The 13,534-nt window shown below is 40.1% G+C and overlaps 1 protein-coding gene across 50 annotated transcripts in view; it reads right to left on the minus strand.

Moving 5' to 3' along the window:
* RIMKLB (ribosomal modification protein rimK like family member B) overlaps positions 1 to 13,534 on the minus strand; it is a 104,681-nt gene that overhangs the window by 11,184 nt on the left and 79,963 nt on the right. For 34 of the 50 annotated variants that reach the window (XR_012420023.1, XR_012420018.1, XR_012420022.1 and 31 more), the window contains one exon: positions 12,082 to 12,285. Coding sequence is in view for 19 of the 50 variants with exons in the window: in XM_074006280.1 (XP_073862381.1) it covers positions 12,082 to 12,285 (204 nt within the window). In the remaining 31 variants the exon portion in view is untranslated. Of the gene's footprint in view, positions 1 to 7,846; positions 8,009 to 12,081; positions 12,286 to 13,534 lie in introns of all 50 variants that reach the window. The other 16 variants (XR_012419997.1, XR_012419994.1, XR_012419996.1 and 13 more) reach the window with 1 other exon arrangement.

Below are 13,534 nucleotides of genomic sequence, written 5' to 3' on the forward strand. Positions count from 1 at the left end.
GTCTTTGGTCTTGACAAAAAGAAGGAAGAGAAAGGAAGTAGAACTTGATTTTCTCACTTGGAGATCAGCTTCACAAAGCTCTGAATTAAGGACAGGAAAGCAAAGAACTTTAAGAAGAGCTAGGCTCCGAGAGCTCTGTGTATCCGTAGGAGTGAGGATGACAACATTATGTGAGTTTGCCTGTAGTGTTTGACCCCAGTAAGGCCAGAAGTAGCTAGACAGGTGAGGTGGATCCTCCCTACCACTGAGGCTGTAGGAATAAAGGAGCCAAGGAAACAAAAGACTTCTTTTAGGTACTTCCGTAGAAGCATGCCCCATGACTTAGATGATTCTGCTTCACAGCACTTGTAAGACTGAGGCCATGTAGAATACTACAAATAACCCAAGCTGAGTGAGCCCTGATGTAAGAACAAAACAATAATAATCCATCTATGACTTTAATGAAAGAAATAAGAGCTCTTTAAGGAGATTCAAGTTCAGCACAAAAAGACTTTCTCAAGTTAAAACAAAAACACGATTACTCAACTAAAAAATCCAATAGAGAAACTCAAAGAGAGTACAGTTGCTTTTGAGAGTTGACTTAGAAAATCAAGGAATATGCAAAGCATAGCTAAAAATGTGAGGTGAAATCATAAAAGAAAATTAGCCAGGTGTGGTGGCACGTGCCTGTAGTCCCAGCTACTCAGGAAGCTGAGGTACAAGAATCGCTTGAACCTGGGAGGCAGAAGTTGCTGTGAGCCAAGATTGTGCCACTGCACTCAAGCCTGGGTGACAGAATGAGACTCCATCTCAAAAAAAAAGAAAAAAGAAAAAAGAAAACTGGAGAACTGAATCAGAAAAATACTCCTCAGGACAGAAACAGATGGAGGAGAGGCAATAATTAACGAAGAAATTTCCCAGAAAACTGTATAAGGAATAAATTTAGTCTGCTGACTAAAACAGTTAAAATCCAGGTTAAACTGATAAGAAAAGACACAACTATATCTACAAAATCCCAATAAAATTTGAGCACTACTAAAAATATCTACAAAGAATAAATTACCCACAAAGGAAAAAAATTAGAGTAGATTTGGACATTAAACTGCAACAAAATCTTAAAGGCGGTAGAAATGAAGCTAGACTCTTACATTATATTATATAATGTAAGAATTATATATAAAGAATTATATCTCAGACAAAGTATTCTTCTTCTTTCAGGGAGAAAGAAAGACGTGTGATATTCTGATCTAAATTATATATTGCTTTTTGTCCACGGTTCCTGGCATATAACTCCAACAGCCCTTGTTATAGTCTTCTGTTATAATGTTGGGGCACTGCAGGCCTTAGAAAATAGAATCTAACCTTTCCCTGTCCTCCTTTCACCTACCCCACAGCAGGACTCTAATCTTTCACAGCCTTTCTGATTGTTGGTCATAAGACTTCATTCCAGGCCTGCTCCATACCCTGGAGGAAGGAATGTGGCACAGAGAGGCCAAGAAGAATCTGAACAGACAAGCCTTGCTGGGTTTCCCTACTCAGTCTACTAGTGTTAGATCATACCCTTTTGGTTCAATTACATTTTTACATGGTTATCAATTATGTCTATCCAATTGGATATCAAAAAGGGCAAGGTTCAGAAAGCTTCTGGATAGCTGAACACAGAGGTTCCTGAAGGGTGGCACGCCCTGGGAGGGCATGGAAGCTTCATATCCTTTCTCCCATACCTTGCCCTATGCATCTCTTCACCTGTATCCTTTGAAATATCCTTTATGATATATAGGTAAACACAACGTAAATGTTCCTTCAGTTCTGTGAGCTGCTGTAGCAAATTAATCAAACCTAAGCAGAAAGTCACGGGAACCCCAACTTGAAGCCCTGGTCAGAAGTTCTGTAGGTCTGGACTTGCAACTGGTGTCTGAAGGGGGTGAGGTGGGGAGTGGGGGATAGTCTTGGTGACTCTTGGTGACTGAGCCCTCGACCTGTCAGATCTGATGGTATCTCCAAATAGATAAGAGAAATCCCTCACATGTGGTCAAATAAGTGTTCTGTGTGAATTGTTGCCGAATGAGAGAATAGAAAAAGCACTTCGAGAGTATTTTTTGTATTAACAGAATATCTGAGGGTATCTATGACTCTGATAGCCCACCAGGAAAAATAATCAAGAAATGATACTAACATACTAGTAAATGGCTAACAGAGATCTCAAGATAAGGGAAGATGAATATGAGGAGTAAACCATGGTGCGTACTTTGCAATACAGGTATAATTCATTTTAAGTAGATAAAGACAGACTGCCTGGGAATGGATAAAATGCCATATAAGGGTTCATGAAACAGAAGAGACATATAGTAAAACAAATTCCAAACAGACTTGAACTAAAACTATTAGATGATTTCAGCAAAACTGGAACATAAGGTCAATGAGACTAGGGATTTTTGTCTGCTGTGTTCACTACTACATACAAAATACTGCTACAAGAGGCCAGGGTTGGTGGCTCATGCCTGTAATCCCAGCACTATGGGAGGCCAAGGAGAGCAGATCACCTGAGGTCAGGAGTTCGAGACCAGGCTGGCCAACATGGTGAAACCCTGTCTGTACTAAAAATACAAAAATTAGCTGGGTATGGTGGTGGGTGCCTGTAATGCCACCTATGTGGGAGGCCAAGGTGGGAGAATCGCTTAAACCCGGAAAGCAGAGGTGGCAGTGAGCCGAGATCACACCATTGCACTCCGGCCTGGGCGACAAGAGCAAAATTCTATCTCAAAAATAAATAAATAAATAAATTACTGCTACAGCAGTACTTGACACTTTGGAGGTACTCGAAACTACTCAATAAATGAATGAATCAAGAGGAAGGAGTAGGAAGGAAATAAAATTGTTTTAATATTCCCATTGCAGGGGACAGGGAATAAGGAATGCCCAGGGAAAGTAAAGGTATTCCAAATACTTCATTATTATTATGATGGTACAGTGAGGTAGTAAATAAAGCATCAAGGAAAATGATCTTCTCAGGTAACTGTAGAGACTGTGTCTGATTATGAGCATAAGAAAATAGAAGGTAACCATTAATGGAATGCAAAACCCTCGCTGATCTCCCAAATTAACTGGGTTTGGTGGCAGGAGTGAAAACAAAATGGTACCTTACAAACCAGCAAAAATCAGAAAAGAAAAAAGAATAAGGAACAATTTGAGTTAAATAATAAACACAAAATAAGATGGAAGAAATAAAATGAAGTATATTAGTAACTATACAAAAAATGGACCAAATCTTCCATTAAAAGATGGAAACTAGTACGATTTGAATAAAAAACAAAACTTAGCTATATACTGCTTATAGAAAACATAGGCAAAATAAACTTACTTCACATCTTTATTTCTCCTGACTATACATCCATATATACATTTTTTCCTTAACAATCATGCTGGTCACACACCAAAAACAACTTAATGAAATTAAAAAAAAAATATTACAGGCCACATTCTCTGACAATATTAGTAAGTCAAGAAAAAGAAGGTAATGGGGTAATGGTAAAGGCAGCCAAAAGAATATTAACTACTTTGAGGTTGCAAATTTGATCCCCTGGATCAAAGAAATCACAAAGAAAAATGAGAACCATCTATAAATAAAAGAGAAAAATGCTTCATACTAATACCTTCCAACATTGTGAAAGTTCTCCAGAGGAAGATGTTTAACATGAAATGCCTTCATTTTGAAACAAAAAAACTAAATGTTCTAGCCAAAGAAACTAGGAAGACAGATACAATGAAAACAAAAAGTAAAATAAATACAAGAGAAAGAATTTTTTAAAAATACAAAGGCTATTTTGGTAAGATTAAGAAAGACAAGAAAGAGAATCACACACAAAGCAGAGATTAAAAGCAGCATATGCAAATATCTCACAAAACTCTTTGGCAAAAAATTGGAAACCTAAAAGAAATGGATCATTTATTTCCAAAACCACCCCAGAAGAGGCAAACTTGAACAGGGCAATTATTACAGACGGGTTTCAGAAGGTGATAAAAACTATTACTACAAAAGGAACTAGGGCGAGAAAGGTTCACAGCTCAGTTTTATTTAGCTATCCTTTATTCCAATGTTACTTTACCAATATAGAATGCCCTAGGGAAAGACTGAAAACTCCTCAATACATTAAATAAAGCCAGCATAACCTTAATATCAAAAGTGATAAAGTTTTTAAAAAAGAATATTATGGGCCAATCTTACTCATAAAAATAGATGAAAATATTCTAGGGCAACCCCCTTTGGGTCCCCTCCCTTTGTTGGGAGCTCAGTTTTCACTCTATTAAATCTTGCAACTGCACTCTCTTGTGGTCTGTGTTTGTTATGGCTGGAGCTGAGCTTTTGCTCGCCGTCCACCACTGCTGTTTGCCGCCATCCCAGACCCGCTGTTGACTTCCACCCCTCCGGATCCGGCGGGGCGTCCGCTGTGCTCCTGATCCAGCAAGGCACCCATTGCTGCTCCCGACAGGGCCAAAGGCTTGCTATTGTTCCTTCACAGCTAAGTGCCCAGGTTCGTCCTAATCAAGCTGAACACTAGTTGCTGGGTTCCACGGTTCTCTTCTGTGACCCACGGCTTCTAAAGGAGCTATAATACTCAAAGCATGGTCCAAGAATGTGGCTTCTTGGAAATATTGATGCTCCATCGTATAGGAGTTTTTCTAAAGGAAACCCCATTTTCACCACCCACACCCATTTGCCCCTGCACTTCAAGCCATACTTTTCAATCCCTGTATCTTTAACCTCCTTGTTAAGTTTGTCTCTTCCAGAATCAAAGCTGTAAAACTACAAATCGTTCTTCAAATGGAGCCCCAAATGCAGTCCATGATTAAGATCTACTGTGGACCCCTGGACCAGCCTGCTAGCCCATGCTCCGATGTTAATGACATTGAAGGTAACCCTCCCGAGGAAATCTCAACTGCACGACCCCTATTACACCCCAATTCAGCAGGAAGCAGTTAAAAGTGGTCGTCGGCCAACCTCCCCAACAGCACTTGAGTTTTTTGCTGTTGTGAGGGGGACTGAGAGACAGGACTACCGGGATTTCCTAGGCCGACTAAGAATTCCTAAGCCTAGCTGGGAAGGTGACCACACCCACCTTTAAACACTGGCTTGTAACTCAGCTCACACCCAACCAATCAAGTAGTAAAGAGGCTCACTAAAATACATATTAGGCTAAAGCAGGGAGGTAAAGAAAGAGTCAAATCATCTATCGCCTGAGAGCACAGGGGGAGGGACAATGATCGGGATATAAACCAGGCATCCGAGCAGGGAGCGACAACCCCTTTTGGTCCTCTTCCATTTTATGGGAGCCCCGTTTTCATTCTATTAAATCTTGCAACTGCAAATAATAATAATAATAAATTTAAATAAAATATGAAAAAAACAAATTCAGTAATTTTTGAAAGAATAGTAAGCTATCCAAAGAAGGTTAATTTTAAAAATGCAAAGGGCAATTAAGAAAAAAAAAATTCTTTTTATTTTTTTTTTTGTGACCACCACCTCTCCCTCTCGTCTCAACCACCTGAGTTAACTGGGTTTACAGGCATGTGCCAGCATGCCAAGCTAATTTTTGTATTTTTTGTAGAGATACAGTTTTGCCGTGTTGCCCAGGCTGCTCTTGAACTCCTGAGCTCAAGGCCCACCTTGGCCTCCCAAAGAGATGGGATTACTGGCATAAGCCAATGCATCCGGCCAGAAAAATTATTTTTAACCTAAAATGTATCAACATAATGCATCACACCAAGAAATTAAAGGTCTTAAGGACCCTTATTACGATAGCTAAATAAAACTGAGCTGTAAACCTTTCTGGTCCTAAATTAAAGATGCCAAGATGGCACAGGATAAAATCTGACAATCATCCCTCCTAAAAACTCTAACAGAATCTCTAATAGAATCAATCTCCTTAAATATAATATCCTAAATAGCAAAACACTAAACCTATTTCAGAGGAAATCAGAAACTAGACAGAAATCACTGCAATCCTTATTGCTTAACACTATACTGGAGGTTCTAAAGCAGTGGTTCTCAACTGGGGAGAATCTGGAAATTGTATGGTGGTGTTTCTGACGTCTGGGGTGGACATACTGGCATTTAGTAGTCATTGGTCAGAAATGCTATTCAAAAGACAAAAACTGCCCAATTTAAAAGTAAGCAAATATAATGAAGAGCAATACATATACAAGTAAACACAAATGACCAAATAAACTATGAAAAGATTCTCTCATTGTTCATGGTGAGAAAAATATAAAGTAAAATAGCCGTAAAATAGCAAGTAATTCTCATCTGATGGGAAAAAAAAAATTACAAGTTGAAATGCAAAAAGTTATGGGTTTTTTTTTTTTTTTTTTTTTTGACGGAGTCTCACGCTGTTGCCCAGGCTGGAGTGCAGTGGCGCGATCTCGGCTCACTGCAAGCTCCGCCTCCTGGGTTCACGCCATTCTCCTGCCTCAGCCTCCTGAGTAGCTGGGACTACAGGCGCCCGCCACCGCGCCCGGCTAATTTTTTGTATTTTTAGTAGAGACGGGGTTTCACTGTGGTCTCGATCTCCTGACCTTGTGATCCGCCCGCCTCGGCCTCCCAAAGTGCTGGGATTACAGGCTTGAGCCACCGCGCCCGGCCTAGTTATGGGCTTTTTAAAAAGTAATCTGGGCCAGGCACGGTGGCTCACGCCTGTAATCCCAACACTCTGGGAGGCCGAGGCGGGCGTATCGCAAGTTCAGGAGATCGAGACCATCCTGGCTAACACAGTGAAACCCCGTCTCGACAAAAAAATACAAAAAATTAGCCAGGCATGGTTGCAGGCGCCTATAGTCCCAGCTACTCAGGAGGCTGAGGCAGGAGAATGGCGTGAGACAGGAGAATGGCGTGAACCCGGGAGGCAGATTCAAAAAAAAAAAAAAGTAATCTGATTATTTATTTAGAGACAGAGTCTTGCTTTGCTGCCCAGGCTGGAGTGCAGTGGCATGACCTCAGCTCACTACAACCTCCACCTCCCGGGTTCAAGTGATTCTCCTGCCTCAGCCTCCTGAGTAGCTGGGACTACAAGTGCCTGCCACCATGCCTGGCTTATTTTTGTATTTTTAGTAGAGGTGGGGCTTCACCATGTTGCCCGTTGGTCTCAAACTCCTGACCTCAAGCGATCCTCCCACCTCAGCCTCCCAAAGTGCTGGGATTATGGCGTGAGTCACTGTGCCTGGCCATAAATTTTTTTAAATATGTATTTTGTTCCAGCAATTCCAACCTTGATGAGACTTATCAAGACAAAAGCACCAGTATATAAAACAAAGCATATTCACAAGGATGTTTATAGTATTATTGCTCACAATAGTAAAACACTGAACACAAACTGCAATTCAATTCTGACAAATAAGGTAAAGAGGCTCTTGCTCTATCAGATATCTACACATAGTACCAAAAGAATAAAGACTGGTATTCATAGAGAAAAAGCACGATACAATAGACTAAGGGACCTTGCAATAGACCCATGCACACGTGGAAATTAAATACATTACAAATTAGTAATAAACAGACTATTCAATAAGTAGCATTCAGACAACCAGTTACTCATTTTGAAAAAAGAAAACAGGATCTCTTTCATCACGCTGAACAGCAAAATCAATTTCAGGTAGATTAAAGTCCTAAACATAGAAAAGCTTTTAGAAGACCGTATTCAAGAACTGAACATGACCAAAGGGTGGAGAAGAATTTCTTCAATTTAAAAATAGTAGAGAACGTAAAGAAATAGATGAATATGCTTGACATTAAAAGTGACAATTTTTGTCCATCAAAATCTGTAATCAAAAAAAGAAGAAATATCACAGACTGGGATGAAAATACTGTACTTACAATTCATATAACCGACAAAAGAATTTGAAGTCAGATTAGATAAATCTGGCCAGGTGCAGTGGCTCACACCTATAATCACTGGACTCTGGGAGGCTGAGATGGGAGGATCACCTGAAGCCAAGAGTTCAAGACTAGCCTGGGCAACACAGCAAGACCTCATCTCTATAAAAAATAAAATATTTTTATAAAGAAAAAAAGAAAAAGAGCCTGTAGATCAATACAAAAAAGGAAAAAAAAAATCTTGATTAAAAAAAGACACAAAGGACCTGCACAGGCAATTCATAGATGACATACTGGAATATGCACTTAAAAAAGTGAACAGACGCATAACCTCAACAGTGAGAGATAAATTACAGTAATGACATGACATAATTCACATTATTTTGGCAAAAGGCTTAATGTCTACCGACCTTACAGGTTGGCAAGAAGGTGGCACTATACGAAATAGTATTTGATGCGGAGAAATCCTAAGGTAGTATACTCACTTTGGAGAATCATTTGGCAATATCTAGTAGAGCTGAATTACTGTAATACACTACAACACAGAAATCCCACTTCTGGGTAAATGGGCTAACCCAGAAACACTCTTGACGATGTATCTAAGGATGAAGTTTTATAACACAAAATAATAACTAGTTTAGGAATATAGACAGAAGCACTGAAAGCACATTATAGGAAAGATAAATACCAAGTTCAGGATGTGGGGAAGAGAGAAGAAAATGATCAGAGAGAGTAAACAGATAACTATATTGACGGCTTATTTCTAAAGCTGGTTAATGGGTGCAAAGGAATCCTTTATACCTTTTTGTAAGCCTCACTGATCTCAAAACAACCTTTTTTTATTTTTATTTTTATTTTTTGAGTCAGGGTCTTGCTGTGTTGCCCAGGCCAGAATGCAGCCTCCCAAGTGGCTGGGACCAGAGGTGTGAATCATCACGTCTGGCTTAATTAATTTATTTTTTGTAGATATGGGGTCTCTCTACACTGTTCAGACTGGTCTCAAACCTCAGGGCTCAAGCCATTCTCTTGCCTTGGCATCCCAACGTGTTGAGCGGGGGATTACAGGACTGAGTCACAGCACCCGACCTCAAAACAAACTAAAAAAAAAACAATTTACTTCTTAATATAAAACTAAGTTACTTTCTAAAGTTCTTTTTGCTTAAAATATGAAGAGTAACTATTAATTAAATCTCAACGTAGTAAGGTAAAGGTGACCCAGAAAAGAAAAGATGCCATTTAGCTCTCTTCTAGCTAGTCAGCATGACATGTTATAATGAAAAATTAAAACAAGACATGAAGAGCTAATTCAAGGAGGCAGAAGTCATTTTTCAAGAATAGAAAGTAGGCTGGGCACGGTGGCTCACACCTGGTGGCGCCCAGCAATTTGGGAGGCTGAGGTGAGTGGATCACTTGAGGCCAGGAGTTTAAGACCAGCCTGGCCAACATGGCGAAACCCCATCACTACTGAAAATACAAAAATTAGCCCAGCATGGGGGTGCACACCTGTAGTCCCAGCTACTCAGGAGGCTGAGGCACGAGAATTGCTTGAACCTGGGAGGCAGAGGTTGCAATGAGCCGAGATCACACCACTATACTCCAGCCTGGGTGGCAGAGCAAGATTCCATCAGAAAAAAAAAAGTAGAAAGTAAAATTAATATAACCAATATCTTTCAAATCTTCACTGTGTTCTTACTCTATCATGTACTCTGAATAAGCCACCATATTGAATTTCATGCTTATCAATATTCCACCTTTAGTTTTACTAAATGTCTGTATTTCCAACACTGCATTGTTTAGTTTTGCATATATTTAAATTTTATATAAATGAAATACATGTATTCTCTTCTTTGACTTGCCTTTTTAGATGAACATTATGTTTCTGAGATTCATCCATGTGGTTATAGATCTCAGAGAGATAAGTAGGGATGACATCACCTAGGGCCTGGTAGCCAGGGCAAGAACTTAAGATTTTTCTGGGAATGCAACTGGGGAGCTATTGGAGGAATTTTGTTTGTTTTTGTTTTTGAGACAGGCTGGAGTGTAGTGGTATGATCGTATGATCATGGCTCACTGCAGCCTCGACCTCCCAGGCTCAGGCAATCTTTCTGCCTTAGCTTCCTGAGTAGCTGGGACCACAGGTGCATGCCACCATGACCAGCTAATTTTTTTTTTTTTTTTCTTTTTGAGACAGTCTCACTCTGTCGCCCAGGCTGGAGTACAGTAGGGCAATCTTGACTCACTGCAACCTCTGCCTCCTGGTTCAAGAGATTCTCATGCCTCTGCCTCCCGAGTAGCTGGGACTAAACAGGCATGTGCCACTGTACCTGGTTAACTTTATATTTTTAGTAGGGATGGGGTTTCACCATATTAGCCAGGCTAGTCTTGAACTCCTGGCCTCAAGTGATCCATCCACCTTGGCCTATGAAAGTGCTGGAATTACAGGTTTGGGCCACCAAGCCTGGCCCCAGATAATTTATTTTTATATTTTGTAGAGACAGGGTCTTCCCCTCTATTACCCAGGCTGGCTTTGAACCTTGAGCTCAGGATGATCTTCCTGCCTCAGCTTCCCAAAGTGTTGGGATTACCAGTGTGAGCCATGGTTCCTGGCCCTATTAGAGGATTTTGAGCGAGAGTTGATTTGACTTGCAATGTAAAAGCATCCATCATACCACTGTGGTGTTAGGAAGAGATTAGGAGGGAAGAGTAGAAGCAAGAAGACCCCTTAAGGGGCTACTATAGGTAATCCAAATAAGAGAAGATGGTATTAGGAGTAGAGATGGTAAAAATTGGTAAGATTTGGAAACATTCTGAGAGTAGAGATTTCAAAGGGTTCCTGACAATTTGAATATGAGGTATAAGAGAAGAGAGGGACCAGGATGTCTCTAAGGATTTGGGTCTAAATCAGAAAAACAGAGCTGTCATTAAGCAAGACAGACAGGCTGGAAGTAGTGGCTCTCATCTATCATCCCACAAGTTTAGAAGGCCAATGCATGAGGATTGCTTGAGCCCAGGAGTTTGAAAACAGCCTGAGCAACATAGGGAGACCATATCTCTACAAAAAAAATGTAAAAAATTAGCCCGGTGTGGGGTGTGGTGGCTCATGCCTGTAATTCCAGCACTCTGGGAGGCCGAGGCAGGCAGATCACCTGAGGTCAGAGGTTTGAGACCAGCCTGGCCAACATGGTGAAACTCCGTCTCTACTAAAAATAAAAAAATTAGCTGGGCATGGTGGCAGGTGCCTGTAGTCCTAGCTACTCAGGAGGCTGAGGCAGGAGAATCGCTTGAACTCGTGAGGTGGAGGTTGCAGTGAGGGAGCTGAGATTGCACCACTGCACTCCAGCCTGGGTGACAGAGTGAGGCTCTTGTTTCAAAAAATAAAAAATAAAGTAATTAGCCGGGCATGGTGGCATGTGCCTGTGGTCTCGGCTACTTGAGAGGCTGAGGCAGGAGGACTGCTTCAGCCCGGGAGGTTGAAGCTGTAGTGAGCTGTGATCCTGCCACTGTACTCCAGCTTGGGTGACAGGCAAGACCCCATCATTCACTCACTCATACATACATAAGAATAAAATGATAAGGAGATAACTACGGGTAGAACACATTGTAAGGATTTCAGTTTTGGAGATACTGAGTAAGCAATTCCTTATATAAACCTGGAGTTGGAGCAGGGAAAAAAGTCTAAATTGGAGATAGAAATTTGGAAATAATTAACATACAAACAGTATTTAAAGTCATGAGCTGTACAAGATTACTAAGAAAGTGATATAAACAGAGAAGAGGAGGGTAAAAACCCAAAGCCTAAGCTCTGATGTACCTGAACAATAAGAGATCTGAGAAAATACATATTTAAGAAAATCAAAATCAGCAATCTTGTTTGGACCAATGGGTAAAATGGGTTAAGACATCTTATAGGAACTCTGATTATATACAAAATAAGTATATCACCAAAGAGGGAATCTCTAACTCCTATCAGACATCCAATACATGTGTAAACTGGGTTACGAATTGAGAATGGGTGAAGGCAGATTTAATATGATTCAGTGAAACAGAATTATATTACTAGAAAAATAACTCGAGTTTAATTACATTGATGGCATGTGTAAAAATCATATTTACATGTAAAAGGAAACACGTTTTTCAACTTATTAAGAAAGTCTATAGTTACACACAAATGAATACTCACTGGACAAGTTATAATGTCACTCTATATACTAGAAAGATATTTGTATTATTTTTACCTAATGAGCAGTTGCTTTGCATTCTCCCATCTGTTGAACAACGTAACATGGTGCCAACCACACGGCCTCCCACGACAATGACACGTACATCCCGTCCATGAGACTCTTTAACATACTTCTGGAACAGGTATGGTGCTTCATGGCGAATAAGATGGCTTAGATCAGCCAAATGGTGCTTATCTCGAGCCAAGAAAACAGCTTTACCTACGATTGAAAAGAATAAAAATACATGTTAAGTCATCAATTGTGGGCAGATGATACCTATTATCTGAATCTTCTTGTATCACAATCTGCTGTTTCAGAATCAATTACACTTTTTTTTTTTTAAGTTTTCCTTGTTAGAACTGTTTTAACAGTGAAATAATACAAAAATATATAAAGACAAGGTAAATAATCTCCTTTTACCACTCCCCAAACTCATGTTTCATGACAAACTAAAATTTATTTTGATATATGTTGTGAGGCAGCGGTCTAGATTTGTACTTCTCCAGGTTAGCCAATAATGTCAACCTCATTCACTAGCAAAACTTTTTATCTCTGAATTAAAACATATGTGTGATATATTATTATACAATATACTAATATACTATATTAGGATATAGTAATATAGCAGTATGTTACCTCAATTTATTTCTGAATTCTCTAGCCTGTTCCACTGCTCTATTTGTCTATTTTTGTGCCAATGGAAGTCGCTGTTTTAGATATATGGTTCTAAATTCCTCCCATGGTGGGGAAGGGAAAGGAGGGATACTGAATCTACGTCACTTCTGGCTGAATCTAGGAGGGCTTGTGATTGCTCCAAACAAGAGAATATAGCAGAATTAATTCTATTATGACTTATGAAGGTAGACCATAAACGGTCATACAGCTTCTTTGTTCACTTTAGCATTCACCGAAGGAGGCCTGAGACTCTTGGCTGCCCTACTGGAGAAGCCAAATATAAAGAATCCAGTCAACAGTTCCAGCTGAACTCTGATCCAGCCATCCCTGCCAAAACACAAAATATGTCACTGTACTCAGATTGATGTATCGTTTTATGCCTTAAAATTCTATCTTAGGCTGGGCGCAGCGGCTCACGCCTGTAATACCAACACTTGGGGAGGCCGAGGCAGGTGCATCACCAGAGGTCAGGAATTCAAGACCAGTCTGGCCAACATGATGAAACCCTGTCTCTACTAAAAATACAAAAAACAAAGTAGCTGGGCGTGGTGGCAGATGCCTGTAATGCCAGCTACTTGGGAGGCTGAGGCAGGAGAATTGCTTGAACCTGGGAGACAGAGGTTGCAGTGAGCTGAGATCACACCACTGCACTCCAGACTGGGCAACAAGAGCAAAACTCCATCTCATTTAAAAAAAAAAAAAAAAAAAAAAAAGTCTACCTTAATCCAAAATCATTAAGATATTTTCATATGACATCTTATAAAGTGTTAATAGTTTTACCTTATTCGTTTAA

Source organism: Macaca fascicularis, chromosome 11 (genome assembly GCF_037993035.2).
Source record: "Macaca fascicularis isolate 582-1 chromosome 11, T2T-MFA8v1.1".
NCBI lineage: Eukaryota > Metazoa > Chordata > Mammalia > Primates > Cercopithecidae > Macaca > Macaca fascicularis.